Source organism: Arachis stenosperma, chromosome 6 (assembly GCF_014773155.1).
Source record: "Arachis stenosperma cultivar V10309 chromosome 6, arast.V10309.gnm1.PFL2, whole genome shotgun sequence".
NCBI classification, from domain to species: Eukaryota; Viridiplantae; Streptophyta; class Magnoliopsida; order Fabales; family Fabaceae; genus Arachis; species Arachis stenosperma.
In genome coordinates this window covers 140395238-140416783 of record NC_080382.1, presented here as the reverse complement: position 1 = coordinate 140416783, position 21546 = coordinate 140395238, and the positions used below count along the sequence as shown (strand labels likewise).

At 32.9% G+C, this 21546-nt stretch overlaps 2 protein-coding genes across 4 annotated transcripts; one reads left to right on the top strand and one right to left on the bottom strand.

The window, feature by feature from the left end:
* The first annotated feature begins 9837 nt into the window (after positions 1 to 9837).
* On the top strand, positions 9838 to 17547 carry LOC130935405 (retinoblastoma-related protein 1). Of its 3 annotated transcripts, none has more exons than XM_057865138.1 (18): positions 9838 to 10053; positions 10475 to 10622; positions 11602 to 11700; positions 11785 to 12102; positions 12209 to 12255; positions 12513 to 12699; positions 12954 to 13020; positions 13143 to 13322; positions 13421 to 13614; positions 13701 to 14580; positions 14751 to 14895; positions 14982 to 15054; positions 15423 to 15599; positions 15681 to 15800; positions 15880 to 16024; positions 16119 to 16231; positions 16956 to 17071; positions 17156 to 17547. In XM_057865138.1, the coding sequence occupies exons 2-18, from the start codon at positions 10518 to 10520 to the stop codon at positions 17304 to 17306; spliced, it is 3117 nt and encodes a 1038-aa protein (XP_057721121.1). In that variant the 5' UTR covers positions 9838 to 10053; positions 10475 to 10517; the 3' UTR covers positions 17307 to 17547. The 3 variants fall into 3 exon arrangements, with proteins under 3 accessions (XP_057721121.1, XP_057721122.1, XP_057721119.1); XM_057865139.1 differs by lacking the exon at positions 9838 to 10053 and having other exon boundaries at positions 10383 to 10622; positions 11785 to 11927; positions 12006 to 12102; XM_057865136.1 differs by lacking the exon at positions 9838 to 10053 and having other exon boundaries at positions 10383 to 10622.
* A 1653-nt stretch (positions 17548 to 19200) lies between these two features.
* On the bottom strand, positions 19201 to 20700 carry LOC130936310 (class V chitinase CHIT5-like). The gene is made up of 2 exons (XM_057866360.1): positions 19539 to 20700; positions 19201 to 19406 (listed from the first exon to the last, which is right to left on the bottom strand). Exons 1-2 carry the CDS (start codon positions 20656 to 20658, stop codon positions 19384 to 19386), a joined length of 1143 nt encoding a protein of 380 aa, XP_057722343.1. The 5' UTR covers positions 20659 to 20700; the 3' UTR covers positions 19201 to 19383.
* Between the last annotated feature and the right edge of the window lie 846 nt (positions 20701 to 21546).

The window sequence follows — 21546 nt, the reverse complement described above, 5'->3', positions numbered from 1 at the left end:
TTTCAAAACCGGGGGGTTGTGCCACAAATACTTCTCTATCTATAAAACTATTAAGAAAAGCATATTTAACATCCATTTGGAACATTCTAAACCCTTATGCGCAGCATAGGCAAGAAGCAACCTAATTGCTTCTATTCTTGCTATAAGGGCAAATGACTCATCAAAATCTATACCATCTTCTTGATCATAACCTTGGGCCACTAATCTAGCCTTATTATGAACAACACTACCATCCTCACCCAATTTATTTTTAAAAATCCACTTAGTACCTGTTACCTTCTTACCATTTGGATTAGGTACTAGTGTCCAAACCTCATTCTTTTCAAATTGAGCAAGCTCCTCTTCCATGGCTTTGACCCATGATGGATCATCAAGAGCTTGCTTGATGTTTAGAGGTTCTAATTGGGATAAGAGAGCAACATTGCTTTGATCAACTTGCTTCTTGCTTGAGGATATTGTAGTTACGCCTTGAGAAGGATCACCAATGATAAAGTCATGAGGGTAACCCTTCAAATATTTCCATTCTCTTGGCTTTGGGGGCAAGGTTCTGCCTTGATGACCTTCAGCTGAATATTCTGTTCTGGATTCTCTTTCTGGTTCAGGAGACAAAACTGAAATGTCTCCTTCCTCTTGACGAGACATTTCTAGGCAGACAAGTTCTCTATTTGGGACAGATTTGGGATTTTCTTCACTGGCTTCCTAGTTGACAATATCTTCACATCCTACATTATCTTCTACCACAACACTCGAAATTGAATTAGAATCACAAAAAGGCACGTGTATGGATTCCTCTATAGTTCTGTGTTCCTTGAGATAAATTCTATAAGTCTTGCTAATGGTGGAGTATCCAACAAACATTCTCCCATAGGATTTTGGATCAAATTTATCCAGATTTTCTTTATTGTTAAGTACAAAGCATTTGCATCCAAAAACATGGAAGTACTTAAGATTAAGAGGGGTTCCTTTCCATAGCTCATAAGGGGTTTTCTTTAAACCCTTTCTAATGATGGTTCTATTCAAAATATAACATGCTGTATTTACAGCTTTAGCTCACAAAAATTTTGATACATCGTTTTCACAAAGCATTGCCCTAGTCATTTCTTGAAGGCTTCTATTCCTTCTTTCAACTATCCCGTTTTGTTGAGGAGTTCTAGGACAATAGAAGTTATGTGCAATACCAAAATCATCATAGAATTTTTCAAAATCATGATTTTCAAATTTTTTTCCGTGATCACTTCTCAAATAGGCTATTTTCAAATCCTTTTCATTTTGAATCTTTTTGCAAAGAGTGGAAAAAGCATGAAAAGCATCATTTTTATGAGCTAGGAAGAGAACCCAACTGACTCTAGAGTAATCATCCACTACCACCAAACTATAGTGTTTACTTCCTAAACTTTGAGTTCTTGTTGGACCAAAAAGATCAATATGTAACATTTCCAATGGTCTCTTGGTTGAGATTCCATCTTTTGGTTTAAAAGAGGATTTTACTTGTTTGCCTAATTGACAAGCATCACAAGTAATATCCTTATCAAATTTAATGTTTGAAATTCCTCTAACCAAGTTTTTCTTAACTAGCTTAGAAATTTGGTACATGCTAGCATGGCCCAATTTCTTATGCCAAAGCTTTTTTTTTATTCAAGAGATGTAAAGTATATTACTTTTTGATCTTTTAAATCCTCAAGAGTCAATCCATATACATTATTGCACCTTTTAATTTCAAACAAAATTTTCCCAAATTTTTTACAAATAACTAAGCAAACCAAATTTCTAAAAATAACTTCATATCCAAGATCACATAATTGGCTAACGCTTAGTAAGTTGTGTTTCAAACCATCAACAAGAAGAACATCATTTATGAAAGAAGATAAATTTTTACCAACTTTTCTAATGGCCATTATTTTTCCTTTTTCATTGTCACTGAAAGTGACAAACCCTCCATCATATTTATCAAGTTTAATGAAGAAGGTTGTCTTTCCGGTCATATGCTTAGAACATTCACTATCCATATACCACATATTGTCCTTTCGCTTGGATGCTAGGCACACCTACAAAATAAGCTCAAGTGACCTTAGGTATCCAAATCTTTTTGGATCCTTTAACATCAAACCATCTTCTTTGTCCCAAACCATTGTAATCACAAACAATTTTGTAAACCTTATCACCAATCATTCTTTCACTAAAGAAACATTGAATGGGAAAATGACCATTTCGGTTGCATAATCTACAAAATCTATGAGTTGCTGTTTTACTAAAGCTTGTCGGGTTTTGAAACCTTTCATCATTAGAAGATGAAGTCATGTTTGTAAAAGAAGGTTTCTTAATAAATTTGGCAGTTTTATAAAACCCCAACCCAACTTTATCATAAAGAGGTTTTTGACTAGCCAATAGTTGATTCAAATTTTCTAAACTTTGAGCAAAAGTGGCCATGTCTTCTTTGAGTCTTTTTACCTCTTTAAGCAACTTCTCATTTTCTTCAAAACAGTTCAGATATGTAACTACAGAATGCTGTTTTTCACACCCTTTAATTTCAGCTTTCAACCGCTTGTTTTCTTCAACAAGATCAACAGCGGTTTCGACTTCTCTTAATTTTCTTTTAGAAAACCATTTTCAGCTTTAAGAATAGTAATTTGTGACTCAAGATCTTGGTTTTCAAGCAAGAAGCATCTAATTTTTCAGAAAGATGATCGATCATGAGATGAAGATCTTCAGTGTCAGGGTTATGAAATACTACCTACTCAACATGATCAGCCATAAGACAAGTTTGTGACTTAGTTTCTGATTCTTCATCTTCATCAGAATCATTCTCCAAGTCTTCCCATGAGGCCATCAGTCCTTTTCTTCTTTCCCTTCTTTGGCTTCTCCTCCTTCTTCAGTTTAGGGCAATTAGATTTAAAGTGCCCAACCTCTTTGCAGTTGTAGCATATCACTTTACTGGAATCTTTCCCTGGTTTCCTTGAACTGCTTCCTTTGCTCCTTTCCTTTATCTTCACCATTTTCCTAATTTTTTTTGCAAATAAAACAAATTCATTTTCAGAAGAATTATCAATAGATTCATCATCCAGAGGGTTAGTAACAGATTTGAGAGCTAATCCTTTTCTTTTTATGTCTTTTTTCAAATACGTGTTTTCAAATGCAAGTAAATTTTCTCTCAAGTCATCATAAGTCATAGAATGAAGACCACTATTCTCTGATATTACTATAGCCTTAGTTTCCCACTCTTTTGTGAGACTTCTCAAAATTCTCCTCACAAGCACAGATTCAGGATATGTAATTTCCATAGCATCCAAGCCATTGATGATGATGTTGAAACGTTCAAACAGTTCATCTATTGATTCTCCTTCCTTCATTGAGAACATTTCATATTCTCTGTTTAGCATGTCTATTCTTGTCTTCTTGACTAGGGTTGTTCCTTTGTGAGTGATTTGAAGTTTATCCCATATTTTCTTTGCCGTTGTGCATCGTGATACATACCCGTCAGTATTCTTCGAAGCTGATAGCACAGTTGAGCAAGTTGCATTGATAGCCTTGGCGTTGAGCTCCACCTTTTTTTCTATCTTCTTCAGTCCAGCTGGCTTCACCTTTGAGAGAGACCACTCATTCAGCATTGTAGTGGTTGGAAATTGAGGACCTTCCAGGATTATCTTCCAGAGTCTGTAATCTACTGCTTGCACAAAAATCTTCATTCTTTCCTTCCAATAAATATAGTTCTTTCCATTAAAGAGAGGAGGTATGTTGCTTGACTGCCCTTCTGTTAGATTGTAGGACACCAGGTTTGAGCCACTGTTCTCTGCCATCTGGATCTTTTCTCCAAGCTGCAAAGCTTGATCTCTTTGAGACCAAGCTCTGATACCAATTGATACTTTTTGTCTTCACTAGTAAAGAGACATTTTCTTTTTGTCTCGTAACCAATGAGGAGATAATTTTCAATTTTGTCTCCTGTGCAACAGAATCAGAAATGGAGTAGAAGAGAAAGAGAGAATCACACCAAGAAGTATCCTGGTTCAGCTGCTAAGTGTAATGCAACCTACATCCAGTCTCCATCACAACAATGATGGAATTTCACTATAATCATGCTTATTACAGACACCAATTCTCCCTAGGAACTACTCTTCCTATCCGGGACAAGTCCAGAATCTATCCCCAATCCTAAACTTGACTTGGTCACCTACCAAGCTTTCAATCGCTAAGTGCTAGCATAACTTGCAAGGGAATTCCTACAGAATCATGAAACACAACATAGATATACAAAGGACCTCTAGGACATCTATGGCTTTTTCTTTTGATTTTGTATACTATACTTTTTTCTGCTTTATGGCTTTTTCATACAAACCTCACTGTTTGCCTTTTTCCATGAGACTCAAGACAGACAAAACTAAATAGAAAAATACAACATGAAACACATTGAAGGAGAAAAACTTCTGTTAGCTTGGGTAGTTATGAGAACTATGTGCTTTCACTATTTTCTCCTTACTTCAAGCCTTGGTTGTTCACCCTTATTATAGAAGGGGAAGCCTCCAAGGTTAAAACGGTTGAACTAAGCCAACTTCTTCTTCTTCTTCTTCTTCAAACATCAAACCGGATTGGACGGAGAGAGAAGAGAGGAAACCGAATGCAAAAACCAACATGCAGTTACCTCGCTCAAATCCCAACTCATCAAACTTCATCAATCTGAGCCTTCCATCTTAACTTGGTCTCCAAGAAGGATTTCTAACCCTTGATGAACCTTTGATCCTTGATAGCTCCATCTGCCTTATCTTCTGCTTCTTCCTCCACGTAGCTACAGTAGCTACCTCCTATGATGGATGATCAAAAAGTAGAGACGAGCCATACCCCAGGGATCTTCTTCTCTGACCGAGTTGGATCTTCCACCATTTTTTTGCATAGTGATCTTGAGACTTCTTCACCACATCTTACCATATGTGGTAAAGATCTCAGCCACACCATACTATATATATTCTTTTTTACTAAGGACATCATCATCTTAGTCCTTTTCTTGCTTCTAGCTTTTTCTTCCTTCATCTGATAGCTTGTTCTTCTTTCCATCTTCCTCTGATGGTTGTGACCGAAACTGAAGAGAAAGAAAAGAGAAAAGAGAGAGAAGAGAAAAGAAAAGCTTTGGAAATAATGAGTAAAATCAATTAAAATCGATTAAAACCAACTTCCCATGTTTTTTGTCTAGTAACGTGTAAAACTCATTTAATGCCATCAAATCAATTTCAATTTTTCTCTTTCCATTTACCAAGGCATTAACTCAAGTTAATTGATTTTGAATTCCATTCTAGGAGAGAAGAAAGTAACTGAACTAAACATGCAAAGTTCCTTCCTTCTTTCTTTTCAATTCGGACCAAGCCTGTTGGTCTTTCACCAAGGATTTAATTTGGGCTTGTTTAACAAAATTTGGCCCAACTATCATAGTAATAATTCAGCCATATATTTAAAATATTTTTTGCACGATTATTTTTGCCAACCATTTTGGGCTTTAAATTTTCTTTATGCCCAATGACAAAATCTGCAAGCAATAAAATTATTAATTAACAAATATAAACTAAAATTCAAATTAATAATTTTATAATTAATTATTTTAATAATATTTGATCATTATCAATTTAATTTGAAGTTTTTCAAACTCATCACTATAACATAGCCAGAATTTGTTAGCAATTTTTTTTTTAAAAAAAGTTGAAAGATTATGAAAAGTTTATTTTGATATTTCTAATGTATAAAAGTTTTAAAAAATGTTTTTTTATTACTTCTCTATTTATAATAGCTTTAAATAGTACTTTAATTTTTCTTTCTTTGAAAAAGTAGTTATTTTTTTTAAGACAGTGATTAGAGTGAAAGCTTTTTTTTACATTGCAGAGGGTCGATCCTTAGAATAATATAACTATGTATCTTTTAAATTATTTTTTAGTTCGTCTTTATTATATTAAATTAAAAATTAAAACAAACATATTTAAATAGATTTAGATAAAAAGATAAATAGGTTATTGATATTTTGGTCGGTAGACATTTAAATTTTTTAATATTTGAAAATACATTTAAATCTCTGACCTTCTCAAAATTTGAAAAAATTGATCGCTGAGTCTAATTTGTTTAATTTTAAAAACTCTCGCACATGCGTATTCATATATCGATCAGGTCAATACAACGGAAGTCACGTTTGATTTTTACATTGAGTCTAAGTCAAGTGAACAAAGATCGATATGTCCAAATTTTGAGAAGGTCTAATATTTTCAAATTCTCAGGAACTTAAATATTCGTAGACCTGAAAGTCAAGAATCAATTTGTCTTTTTTTTTATAAATTTATTAGTGTCTTTTTTATAAAAAAAATTAAAATTCAAAAATTTCATTTTAAATATCTAAATCTATTTTAAATGCTTCAACACTAACACATCTAAAAAATAACTATTTGGATTAACAATGTGCTTACCTAAAAGTAGAAAATTAACTCAATTAAAAAAATTATTAAATTAAAAAGTTGACTAAAAAGTAAAATTTTAAAAGATAAATCGTATTTTTCGTTCCTAGAAAAAAATGCTAATAACAAACTGTTTCAGTCAAATATGAGTTTCAATTGCCAAATTATTGTTTTTTTGTTAACTTCTCTTTGCAATGGTACAAGCCAACTGTGCGTATTTAGTCAACAAAAGAAAAAGACAATTCTCATGATTATAGAAAAATATATATCTTCGCATAATCAATACTATTATTATTATAATTTAACTTTTAGAGTTTATGGTAACCTTCTATTTAAATAACAATAATCAATCATTTTAAATTATGAAGTTATAGTTCATTTGACAATGGAAATCACCCCCAAAAAAAACTTTAAAAAAAAATTCTTGACATTATTGCATGCTCATGTACTTCCACAAAATAGGAAAACGGATATAATGTATATGGAATACTATAACTTGCAGGATATGGACTAGTTTGAAAAAAATAATAACACAAACAATAAGGAGAAATTATAGCCATATAAAAATGTTTACAATTGAGTTTAATTGACGTGTATACCTTTTTTTTTCTCCTTTTTTTTTTCTCATCCCGATCAATTAGGATTATGTGTCTACTCAACTCTACACATAAAATTTTCGAGAATTTGATTTGGCTCAATTTAAGAAGGAAAAAAAAAAAAGAAATAAGGGTAAAAAATTGAGTTAAAATTCTATAACCCATATGAGACTGTTATACAATAAAATAATGCTGTCAATAGATTATTATACATTATTCCATGCATATATACCTTATATAGTTTCTCCATTTTCAAGTTTTTGTTTTTCTCACTTTAGAGGTTCATTTTTTCTTTCTTCCACAGAAGTACACTGGTACTCCCATGGATACACTTGTTTTCTATAATCACTACTTCTCACACTCTTATGAGTGACATGATAAGGATTACTTTATTTTATTTTTCAATCTAAAAATCTTTAATAGTCAGGACAAAAATTATTATATCGACTACTTTTAATTTTTAAATAAACATGATTTTTTTTGAAAAACTATAAAAGACAAAAAAAGTTTAATTGAATACAGTAATATATATATATATATATATATATATATATATAGTTACTCTTTACTTAAACAGTTAAACTAATGTTTCTTTCAAACAATATAGTGAAATAAATTAGACTAATGTAAACATAGGTCATGAACACTACTCATCATGTATTATATTAGTAACATAAAATTTAAAATTAGCGGGGACAAGTGCCCCCACACAATATTATATAATGTTATAATTCGACTTTTACAAAAAAAAAAAAGGGTGTCTATAACAATTATACTTAATCTATCTAAAAGTAGAGATAAAACATAACATAATCCACTTTCTTATGTTTAAATTTTATAACAAGTGAAATTTAGACACTATAAAATATACCTTTAAAAAATATATTTCTCTTTGACATGCATTTTGTTCAGATATGTATTGTAGTTATTCAGTAACTCACACATTCATGCACCAAACTTTCCTCCTATTATCTGCCAAAATTTTATATATACTAAAATATATTTTTTATTTTTAATATCCGTAATTTTTTAAAATATTTTTAATATTTAATTTTATTTAATTTTATCTTTAACGTTTTCGATTTATTTAATTTATTTTTAACATTTTTAATTTATATCAAAATTATTTCTAAAATTTTTTAATTTTATCCTTAACATTTTTAATGAAATTAATGTCTAGAAATAATTTTGACACAAATTAAAAATATTAGAAAAAAATTAAATGCAACTAAATATTAAAATTTTGTTTTAAAAAAATCACAAACAAGACATACAAAAAGTATAATTTACTCTTTTTATATTAATTTATAAGTTACTTCATTCTAACCTTTCCTAAAATATGAAGTATAAAGTTGGAAAAATAAACATAAGAATAAATTTAAAATGAGACCTAATATTAATATTTTTAAATTTATTATCTGTTATATCTCTTTAAATTTTACAGGGGTGTATCTAGATCAGATTGAATTTGGATATGACCAAATTCTAGATCTGATTAGATCAGATCTAATATCTATATTTTTTGGTTCAGATCAGATATTAGATATATCCAATTAAAAAAATAAAAAAATTTCTAAAAATTTTAAAATTAAAAAAACCAAAAAAAATATTTTCCCCTCTCTTTTATACTTATTTACTTCTAAAACACTATTAAACAATATTTAAAAAAAATACAAGTATATATATAGTATAAACTAAAAAAATATACTTTTAAGCATAGCATAACATAACATAATATTTTCTTAAGCATAACATAACATAATATAATTTTTTATTTACTTTACGGATATACATATTAATGTAATTTATTTTTAGTTATAAACTCACTCATTTTTAAATTAATTATATTTTTATTTAACAATAATTATAAATTCACTTATTTTTTTATAATTATATAATATCTATTAATATTATTTTTTAATAAATACTTATAGTATATAATAGTATAATAGATATAAATTAATTAATAAATTATTAAAATTTAAAAATAATAATTATTTTAATATAAAAATAAAATAAAAATATTTATGATAGAATAAAATTAACAAAATACTTATTATTTATGTTTTATATTATTTTAGAATAGCTAAATATTCTTAAAATATTAGTGAAAATATGTATTTTAAGTTTTAATTTTAAATTTTTGACTTTTTTTATTTTTTATTTATATAAGATCGGATCAACTAGTTTAATTAGTGATATATCGATTGAACTAATGATCCAATAAATAATTTAATCGGTTGTATTACTTGTCCAGTTTTGACAACTATAGTATCAAGAAAATCAATGTTTTTTTATTTTTGGCTCTTTTTTTAACGGTTTTTTTGTTTGATTTTGAACAACAACAATTCTTTTAGCATATTCTATATTTTTTTTACTGGCCCTAAATTTTCTTTCATAGTTTGAATGGATCAGGACTCGGTTTTACTAGAGAAAGGGTCATATGATATAAAGAAATTGGGCCTTCAACTTAGAGAGCTGAACAAAAATCTTAAGAGAGATCCAGTCCATAAAAATCTGAGAACTCTCGAGAAAAAATGAATATAAATAAAAGGGACAGTCCAAAAAATAAAATAAAATAAAATAAAATAAAAGGGAATCTTTTTTCCAGGATTGCTGAAAGAGAGATAAGAATTAAGAAGAAGAAACAAGTAACTCATGCTGCTCGTGGCGACTGTCGTACATTCCGGGTCAAACTAAAATTACTAAAGTACCCTCATCCACATCAGACTACGTTTTGGCGGGAAAATCTCGTAGGGACACACCAATTTGGCGGGATATATTAACAACGCATATACGTTTTTTCTTTACTTTTACAGACAAAATTAATCCCCAAAAAAAGAAAAAATTACGTTACATGAGAGTGAAATGAAACCCTAGGCTTTTCTTTTACCAGAAAACCCAATCTCTCTCTCCCACTGTCTCTCCTCAGTCCTCCCTCCACAACAGTCCGCTACCACCACTCTCCACCGCCGCTGTTCCTTCTTCCCCGCCGTGAGTCAATCCGCCGACACATATCCACAATTTGTTAGTCCACTGTAAGGCTTCCTTCTTTGGTTTGTTTGTTTGTCCTTTCAGATCTGTGATTATGTTGGTAGTTGTTAGCCGATGATTATTTCTTCTTTTTTTTTTTCTTTCTTTGATTCAAGTTGTGTTACTTGCATTTCTTCGAGTTGCTGTAATTGTGTTACTTTATGTAAAATAAGAAGCTAATTCATTCGTTTGTTTTTTGTACCTTTTTTTTATAACTTTTAGATTAAGATTTCTGTCTTTTTGTACATGTTTAATTTTAGTAGAGGAAGATATTTTTGGATTTTACATGCGTTATAATTTCACTTGTTTGAAGCATAGTAGAAGTCACTGCTAAGCTAGCCCTTTCTCTCTCTATCTATTTCTCACTCTAATTCTCTCTCTCTCTCTCTCTCTCTCTCTCTCTCGCTCTTTCTTCCTTTGCACTAGGGTTACCTTTCTGGCGTGATCTGCGTCAAATAGAACCCTTTGCATGAGTCCTCCAGCTACACCGAACATGGAAGAAGAACCAAAGCCTTCCGTTCCAGCCGTTGATGATGGCGACCAAGCTGAGTCTCGATTCACCCACTTTTGCAAGGTCCATTTTACAAACCTTCCGAGTTTGCTGATTTCGTTGTTTAATTATTATTATTGTTGTTGTTGATGTTGATGTTGATGTTTATTGTTGGTTGTTGTTGTTTTTGCTTTTGTGGGGTAAAGCCTCAATACTAGTAATTTTGTTTGAATCAAACATAGGATCTCTAGGGTTTATCCTTAGGGGCATAAAGATTGAAGTAGCTGAATGAAAAGCATCCGAGATTTTCTTAAGTTTTATTCTTAGGTTACAAGTAAGGTACTTATGTAGGCTCTTATTGAATCCTTGGGCACGTCGTAATTGTGAATAGGTGGAGCTTTCTCCTTTTTAACCCTTATATATGACATAAGAAAACTGAAATCCCAAATTGGTTACACTCTTTAATTATGTCGAGTTTAGAAATTAATATTTTATAATGTACTCCCGGAAGATATGTGATTTTCCTAAATAAAAAAGGGGAGGTACAGCTGAAAATATTCTATTCAATGATTTCTAACTGATTGGTAGGAAGATATAAAGATATGGTGTCGTTGGCGCAAGATCAGGTCATTCGATGTGTCCCACCGCGATCCACCTGAATATTTTATTATACAATATAATATAGTTCGTCGTTTTCGAATTCAATGAAAGCAACGGCGCAATACCAAAAACATTTAATAACTTAGTCATTAAATGGTTTGATGACTAACTATGACGCGTTGGGTATAACGGTCATCCACTGTATTTGACTCCTATCATTCACTTTATGTTGATTGGGAAGAAAGTTTGAGAGGGGCTCGGACACATGATGACGTCATTTGCTTATTTCACAATTCATTTTTGTTCGTAGAAGGCTGTCATTGGATTGATAATCGTGATCTAAATAGATGTATTTGAATATATTATTTGTGTGCAGTAAGCAGGCTTTCTTGAGTCTTGTTTAAATTGAGATCTGTGATCATTAAATGCTATATATTGATATGAATTTTTTTCCCGATTGCAGAATGGACTAGTATTGGATGAGAAAGGCCTTAAAGAAGCAATGAATCTGCTTGCAGGAACCAAACATCTTTTACAGGCAAATGTTTCATCAATGGGGAATGTATGGATACCATCCATTAGTATAACATATACCTTGTAAGGAAGTTTTCTATTTGAACTCATGAGGCTCTATAATTCTTTTCAGTCTGAAGAAGCAGAGCGGTATTGGTTTGCTTTTATTTTATACTCTATCAAGAAATTGACTCAGAAAAATGAGGCGGGTGGGAAGCAAGAGACGGATAACACTGGGCTTACCTTGTGCGGTATATTGAGAGCAGCAAAGCTCAAGTATTACACTATCCTTTCTGGTTTACAAGTTTATAGTCTGTTCCAATATTCACTGTTATCATTTTTTGTATTTAACAGCATTGCAGATTTTTTTAAAGAGCTGCCTCAGTTTGTTGTTAAGGCTGGTCCAATTTTAAGTAATATATATGGCTCAGATTGGGAGAGCAGGCTTGAGGTAATGACTAAGCAGAGAATAAGGGTTATATTTGTTCAATTTTTCACTTTTTTAATCCTTAGAAATAGTTTTTCTAAGCCATTTCTGTTTCATACATCTATACCAGGCAAAGGAGATGCATGCAAATGCCATTCACCTAAAGATTCTTAGCAAGTAAGTAGTTCATCATTTAATGCCTTAAATTACCGATGCATAATAGATTATTCACTCTTTTTGAAGAAAAGAAAGTAGTAAAAAAAGACGAGAAGGAACCCTTTCTAAGATATAAAAGTAAAAGATAAGTCCTGTAGAGATAAACTGGGAATAATGTCCATTATTCTTGTCTTAAGTGGCAATATATTATTAACTGTTTTTTGTTACAATGGAGACTAAGGGAGGAACTAATTGACCTATAAATTTGATGATGTAAGGTACTATAAACGTGTATTTGGAGAGTTCTTTGTGGCAATGGATAATGTTGAAAAGAACTCATCTGTGGCTGTTCAAGCATCTGACTACCATCGCTTTGGATGGTTACTTTTCTTGGCACTTCGTGTACATGCTTTTAGCCGTTTTAAAGATTTGGTGACTTGCACCAATGGTTTGATTTCTATCCTGGTATGTTTGATTGTGATATTACTTCATTCTTCGCCACTGTTTCATATCATTTTCTCTTCAATAGTGTTGTATGAAGATAACTGTTGGAACTTGTAAAACTTTTAAAAAAATTTAAAGTGCTTCTTGGCCTTTGAGGGTTTTCTTGATATGCAGTGTGTATTAGTCAACTACTTTTGCTCCTTTATGTTCTGTTTAGGCTCTTTTTCGAGTAAAGGAAGGCAACTGTCTTACTTGCTTTGATCTATTTTTTATAGGCAATCTTGATTATTCATGTTCCTGCGCGATTTCGAAATTTCAACATTAATGACTCTTCACGCTTCGGTAATACCTGTTCTCCTCTCATCCCACTATTTTATTTGATTTTATCCATTCTCTTGTCCTGTGCTGCCTATTTTGGTGTGTAACCTATTTATTCTGATTTTCTTCCTGTTCAAATTTCTTAGTTAAGAAGAGTAACAAAGGTGTGGACCTCCTGGCGTCTCTCTGCAATATTTATAACAATTCAGAAGATGAATTGAAGAAAACCATGGAGAAAACCAATAATTTAATCGCCAATATATTGAAGAAGCAACCTTGCTTGGCATCTCAATGTGAAGCTGAAAACCTGGAGAATTTTGATAGAGGTTTATTTCGATTTATACATACATAGATATATAAACTTTTATGCATCAGGAGAATAGATTATGTCATTAACTGGTGCTTACTATCCTCTGTTTTGCAGATGGGTTGACCTATTTTAGAGATTTGATGGAGGAGTCATCTCTTCCTTCCAGTTTAAATATCTTGGAGAAAGATTATGATGACATGATTCGCAACAAGGGTGAATTAGATGAAAGGCTGTTCATCAATGAAGATGACAGCTTGTTAGCTTCTGGAAGTTTGTCTGGGGGTTCTATTTCTGCAAGTGGTGTAAAGGTATGTTTGAAGGGGGGGGGGGGGATTGAGATTTACTTCTGCAATATATTTGCAAATACCTAATTATCTATTATTGTGCTCTGTAGCGGAAATTTGATACAATGGCATCACCCGTAAAGACTATTACAAGTCCACTCTCGCCCCACCGCTCCCCCGCATCTCATGCTAATGGCATTCCAGGCAGTGTAAATTCAAAGATGGCAGCGACTCCTGTAAGCACAGCAATGACTACTGCAAAGTGGCTTCGTAGTCTCATTTCACCACTTGCATCAAAGCCATCACAAGAGCTTGAGCGTTTCTTGACATCATGTGACAGGGATGTCACAGGTGATGTGGTGCGCAGGGCACAGATCATATTGCAGGCAATATTTCCCAGCAGTCCCCTTGGAGAACGATGTGTAACTGGAAGCCTGCAAAGTGCAAGCCTGATGGACAATATTTGGGCAGAGCAACGTAGATTGGAGGCCTTGAAGTTATACTATAGGGTATTGGAAGCAATGTGCAGAGCAGAATCCCAAATACTACATGCAACTAATTTAACATCACTACTAACCAATGAGAGGTTCCATCGGTGTATGCTTGCCTGTTCTGCGGAACTTGTTCTAGCAACTCATAAGACTGTAACAATGCTGTTCCCTGCAGTATTGGAGAGGACTGGAATTACAGCTTTTGATCTTAGCAAGGTGATTGAAAGTTTCATTAGACATGAAGAATCTCTCCCAAGAGAATTAAGACGACATTTGAATTCCTTGGAAGAACGACTCTTGGAGAGTATGGTATGGGAAAAGGGTTCGTCAATGTATAACTCTTTAGCTGTCGCTAAACCTTCTCTTGCTGCGGAAATAAATCGTCTGGGACTATCAGCTGAACCAATGCCATCATTGGATGAAATTGCAATGCATATTAATTTCTCTTGTGGAGGTTTGCCTCCTGTGCCTTCCTTGCCTAAGTTCGAGACGTCACCAAGTAATACTTCTCTTTTCATAGCTTGAAGATTTCATGTCACGTTTTCTTGTTCTCATATAATTGTGGTTCATCAGTCCTTGTTCTTATGGTTACTTGTGATGTTCCATAAAATTATTACTTGCTCTTTAGTGAATTTCATCGTAAGATATCTGTCAATGAATTGATTTCAGCTCAGAATGGGGATACAATGTCACCAAAACGACTCTGTACAGAGTATCGAAATTCTTTTGCTTCACCAGTGAAAGATCGGCTTCTTCCCTTCAGCAATCTTAAATCAAAGCTACCCCCACCTCCTCTACAGTCAGCATTTGCTAGGTAAACACTGGCAGCACCTTTCAAGATTTTAGATTTTACCTCCTCTACTTTTTTGTTTCTCTTTGCTGACTGTTTCTTCTCTGCAGTCCGACAAAACCAAATCCAGGAGGTGGAGGAGAAACATGTGCAGAAACTGGGATTAATATATTTTTTGGCAAGGTATTTGACTTTAATTGTTAACAAGGAGTTGTAAGCAAGCTATATTTGTATTAATAATTGTTGACAAAGGTGCATATGTAGATACACAGGTTCCTTAATTCAGTGAGCTGAAAGGAAAATGCTGTAACAATTGTGCATGTGCTCCCTACTTGTTCAATGTGACAACTAGAATTTCAGGATGTTTTAGTTGTCGTTGTTACAAACCAAATGCCTTTTGGAATAGCATCATTGCATAACCCCCATCTTTTTTGTTTCATGATGACAGGACAGCTACCCTGTGTTTATTTAAGGTTGACTTTTTTTTGGTTGCTTCACCAAACCATTATAATAAGCATTACAGCTTGTATGCAATTTCTGTTTTTTTGCAGATTATTAAGTTGGGAGCAGTCAGAATAAGTGGCATGGTTGAAAGGTTACAGTTATCACAACAGATAAGGGAGAATGTATACTGTCTTTTCCAGCAAATCCTTAATCAACGGACATCTCTCTTCTTCAACCGCCATATCGACCAAATCATTTTGTGTTGCTTTTATGGAGTTGCTAAGGTTTCCATTTAGTTTTAGTAACTCATAATTGCAGTGTTTGTTCTGTTATTACCAATGTTCTCATCCTTTAGTGTTTTGCAGATTTCTCAACTGAATCTAACTTTCAAGGAGATCATATACAACTATAGAAAGCAACCACAGTGCAAACCACAAGTCTTTCGCAATGTATTTGTGGATTGGTCATTGACACGCCGAAATGGGGTATGTAACTAAAATTTGATGCTTACATGAACTTTCCCTTCAGAATCATAACTTTATATAATGATCTGGATGGAAGCAGAGAAGAGGACAGGAGCATGTGGATATCATTGCATTCTACAATGAAGTATTCATTCCCACTGTGAAGCCACTTCTAGTAGAACTTGGGCCTGCAGAAATCACTACAAAAAACAGCCGGATGCCTGAAGTGAATGTTAAAAATGATGGTATATGATTTTTTTTATTTTATTGTTTTATTTTTATCTGGCATATTAATTCAATCTGTTGATTTGTGTACCTTTTTTTTTGCTGGCCTTTTAGCTCAATGTCCTGGATCTCCTAAAATATCATCTTTCCCAAGCCTTCCAGATATGTCACCAAAAAAGGTGTCTGCCACACGCAATGTATATGTCTCTCCACTACGATCATCTAAGGTACTTGTTCATTTATTGGCTATATGGCTTTCCTTTTTGGACTCCTTTTCTTTCCAGTATCTTTTAATTTTTAATGCTGTACAGTATACAGTCTACTGACATCACGCTGTAAAATGAAGCAGCATGTGAGGACTTCGATTCTTTACAGTTATTGGTGTGTTGAATAATTATGTCGGTATTATGCATTCAATTCTTTTCCCAGTCACTTCTTTAGATCACAGATTGATATGATGTCCATGTGCGACAAGTTTGTGACTAGAAACCACCGTTAAGGAAACACAATTTGTTTTGGTGGAAAAAATTATTGTAATGCAATGAATGCATGTTTGAAGATAAAGGCTGCCTTCTTCATTAAGCATCTTTGTTAAAATTACATGATGCTGGGTTGTTTATTAGTTTTTGTCGTGTTCTGCAACTTTTGTTGGGTCGTTGGTTTATACTCCTTGTTCAAATCCAATTCCGGAGTCTCACCAGCGTACATTGGCGAATTGGGATCTTGGATGGATGAGAATGGAGGGAAGGGAATGATTTCATGAGTAACAGAGTTTATTTTACTCTTCAAGCCCTTTCCATCCCTCCCTTTTCCTCTTAAGACCCAACAAGAACACCGGAACACCAACCGCCAATATGTTCCCTTGATCTACTGCATTTTACCTGATGTGGTAGCATATTTACCATAGATATCAACCTAATAGCAAAATGTGTTCATTAATGGTTTGTGCAGATGGATGCTCTAATATCACATAACTCAAAAAGCTATTATGCATGTGTTGGGGAGAGCACCCATGCATATCAGAGCCCTTCAAAAGACCTGACCGCCATCAATAACCGTTTGAATGGGTATGCTTTCCTTGAGTTATTGGTGATTGAATCTTGTTATTACCATAAAATATGTTGTTCTTATTTAGTCTGGTTCTATTGTAGCAACCGGAAGGTCAGAGGTTCGCTCAATTTCGATGACATGGATGTCGGCTTGGTTAGTGACTCAATGGTTGCGAACAGCCTCTATCTGCAAAATGGAAGTTGTGCATCGTCGTCGGGTGCCCCCATGAAGTCCGAGCAACCTGACTCTTAAATTTAATGTTAGTGTAAATTCCCATTTCTCTTCCTTTCTCAACACACTGGATGAATCAAATACTAGATAGTTTGAGACGGGGGTTTCGTAGGAGCGGTGACAGAATGCCGCCACTGCCCCCTTGTACTTTTTTGCTGACTTAGTGTTTTATTTTTTTAAGTTAGGTCTCTGATTAGGTTCTGGTAATTTATGTTTATTACCTGCTTTTTGGGCGCTCAGAAATATAATTCACTTGCCGAAATAGATATGATTAAGAGTAAAATTCCAAATTGGTGCCAAAATTTTTATCACTGGCCACTTCAATACCTAACCTTTGCTTATTAGTGCCTGTCCATCTATTTGTAAGTTTAGGGACTAATTGATTAATAAATAAAGATTAAGGATGAAAGTGGCCAAGTTTGTGGATCAATTTGATTTATTCTAATTAAAATCTTTAAAAATACAAGTAATAGTGGTTCTTAGATAAAGGAAATAATTTCTTAAATTCGTAATCAGTAACAGTTATGTTAATTTATCAAATATCTTGTAATTAGCTTTTATTTTATCTTTTTTACAAAAGTTGGAAAAAACTTGAAATCGTAGTGGCTTAGGGTAACCTTATTTAGTTAAAAATTGTTACATATTTAAGTATTTTTATTAATTAAGTTTAACTAAGTATTCTAAAAAAAAAAAGCTGCTCAGGCATAAGTATGAAATCACATGCTTTTATTTCATATTTTTATGTGAAAAATAACACCAAAATTTTTAATCATTCAGTAGAGATTTTTTAATTTTGACACAAGAACTTTTTAATTTTGATATCGAAATTTAAGGTTATGAATTATTTATTAAGTCGTATTTTTTTTTCACAAGTTATTGTGGTTATTATGGATAAATAAATAAAAATAAACAAAAGGTTGTGTAATTTCTTTTTTTTTTAAAGGGTGAAACAATAAAATTATGAGTGGAAAAAAAATTATAAAAACAAGGAGGAGTTGTTTGGGAAAAATATATTAAAAAAATAGTATCAATTTTTTAATTGTGACACAAGAATTTTTTAGTTTTGACACTGAAACTTTTTAAACATAATTCAAAATATAATGTTGCAGTATTTTCTTATTCTCTTTTGGAAGATGAAGACGATGACAACCAGATTTAAAAAGAATTATGCAATGTTGTATTTTTTTTAATTTGTTTTTGGAAGAAGAAAAAGATGACGATGATGACATTGTAAAAAAAAATGACGATGATAAGGATGATAAGGATAAGGATGATGATGATGGAGGAAGAGGTGGTGGAAAAAAGTGGATGTGATAATAATGATTATGACGATGATAATGAAAGAAGAAGAGAAGGAAGAAGAAAAAGAAATATGCATAAGTAAATTTTGATTTGATTTGACTTAGTTGAAAAAAAAAACTCTGTTGTCTAATATTTTTATTTACTTAATCAAGCAAAGAGTATCATCTCAAAGTTTAATATGACTATGATATAGGAACGTACGGAAGAAAAATATGCGTACGTAAATTTTGATTTGATTTGATTTGACTTGGTTAAAAAATATTTGATTATCTAGTATTTCTATTTATTTAACCAAGCAGAAAGTATCCTCTTAAAATTTAAGGTATGACTATGATATACATGAACTACAGGTTTATTCGTTTATATTTTTATTCTATATACAATTATATATTGCGATAATACTCTTATGCCATTCTGTAGAAAAGTTATTAAAACTTAACCTTTGGTGTTGTTAAATAATCTATTTACATCAAACTTCCATATAAGAATTAGTTTTATGCACGTTATTTTTACAAAAACCGTAACAGTTCGGTGTATTACCATGATTACCAAAAAGAATAGAAATATAGCTTTCAAGTACTAAAGCTCTCTTTCATGTAGCACGATATGAATCTGATATTATAATAATCATTATTCAATAAAAAAACGCAGCACCATAACACCTATTGTTCTGAATCTGTCATTGCATAATATGATCACGTGAATAGTGACATGAATTTTCAGTAAGTTACACAATATAGTTGGCTAGATAGAAACAATAACATAAAATTCATATTAATAAACTTGGTATAGAACGTCAGTGTCCCCACGAACTTGAAGCTGCCAAAGAAAAAAAAAATATCAGAATTATGGATCTAATCTATTAAATTTGACCATATTTAGAGCACAAAGAAACCAATAAGAATCAAAACATCCCAAACAAAAAGAATTAGCATGGTGTGAGTAGTTTACCTTGTCTTGACATAGTCCAATTCTTATCGCCTCCAACTTGCCAAAAGAAATATCCTTTCAATCCCAAAGACTTAGCATATTGAACCTTCCTTGTCATGGAAGGTGCATCATCATAGCTCATCCAAGTAGTGCCAGCATAAGTGTAATAAGACACAGCTGACCTATCAAACACAACTGTAGCCTTATTCTTTTTATTAAATTCCAAGATATCATTATAATTCATAGTACCATCCGTGCCATCGGCTGCTCCAACTGCGGGCGCTCCATCCCCATGAACTTTCGGATCTTGGAGCTTCCACGCTCGCCCGTAAAGCGGTAACCCAAAAACCAGCTTTGAGGGCGGGACGCCGGACTGGATCCAAGATCCGAGACCAAATTGGGTGCTTATATTGGACTTAGGATCAAATAAAGCATTATTGTAGCCAGTGAAATTGGACCATGCACCATGGTAATCAAAGCACATAGGGCTGGCCCAATCCAAGTAATCTTTAATAGCTTGGGCCGGATAAGACCTTGGGCCAGGCCCAATAAGTACTATTGTGTGAGCATAGTACACAGCTGCGGTCAACAGCAAACGTGGCCTTCTATGAACCTTGGCTTCCAAAACCACAGCCTGGTGCCATTCTTTGAACAACAAAGCAAGGTTTGCCATGTCTTGCTCATTTTGAGGGAACTCCCAATCCAAGTCTAATCCGTCAAAACCATATTGACGGGCCACTTGGATTGTAGAGTTTATGAAGGCTGCACGACTTTTTACCGTGCTAGCCATCAAAGAGAATAAGGTAGCATTGCTGGAACCCCCTCCGATGGACAATATGGTCTTGACGGGAGGGTTCCGGTTGCTTAAACCATTGATGAATTGAGGTATGTAGTTTTGGTCGGAGGATGTGATTACGAGGTTGAAGGTGTTTGGTTGCGGCTCTACAAAGGCATAGTAGATGTGTGTGAAGTAGCTTGTGTCAATGGAAGAAGGTGAGAGGGAATTACCTGAAGGCCAATATCCAGCTTTAACTGATCCTGAATAATATGGCGATGGAATTGGATGTTGCAATGATTCAGTTTGGAAACTCATGAGTATAACCAAAAGGGTTGTGAAAAATGTGACCATGCTTGTTGTCATGATTGGAGTTATTATTAAAGAATGTATATCAAGTTGGGTAATTGGTCATACATATATATATATAACAAAGTTGTCATGGTCATTGACATTTATATTGTGTGAGGCTAGATATTCCAACTATTCAAGTTATTCTTACACCACTTGTCCGATAAAAGTTTTTGTCACAACCCATAAAAGAATACAGTTGTTGATAAAATTGTAACTTTATTTACTTGTAGTTTTTTGTTAGAGAAAATCTAAGGGCAACATTTTTATTGAAATCTGGTCAGCACTCAATCATTAAAAAAAAAATGAATAATTTTATACCGTTAAATATCATATTACACCATTAAAAATGTTGATAATGACTAATTGATGGCTATACGTCACAAATTTTGCTATGCATTATTCTTATTGGTAGATATATGATGCCTAATGGCTATTGCAATTGGAAGGTTGTGGTTCACACTTTTGTGAAGAGTGGGTTTGGACCTTGCCACCTTGGCATATTTAGGAGTTGGGAACGAGTCAAACAAACAGAGACAAACAAAGTTGGACATGATAAACAATATAATAAAAGTCAAAAACGTCTAGATTAATTAAAGGTCCACTGCGCCTAGATAGATTCAATATTTTCTTATTTCTAATTACGTACCTATCATACAGCAATATCATTGTTAACTATTATGATCCTATCTACAGCATGTGAACTGCGAAGGGTTAACACTTAACATAATAATCTCTTATTATTGCTTAGAATAGATTATTTTTGTTTGATTACTTTGACGTAAAGGGATTCTTTTGACTTTATAATATCATGCAGCAGCTAATGCAAGGCGCTTATGGACATTAATTATTTTTCCCTTTATTCTTTTCTGGTACATTGACCGGCAAGATTTTTTTTTTTTT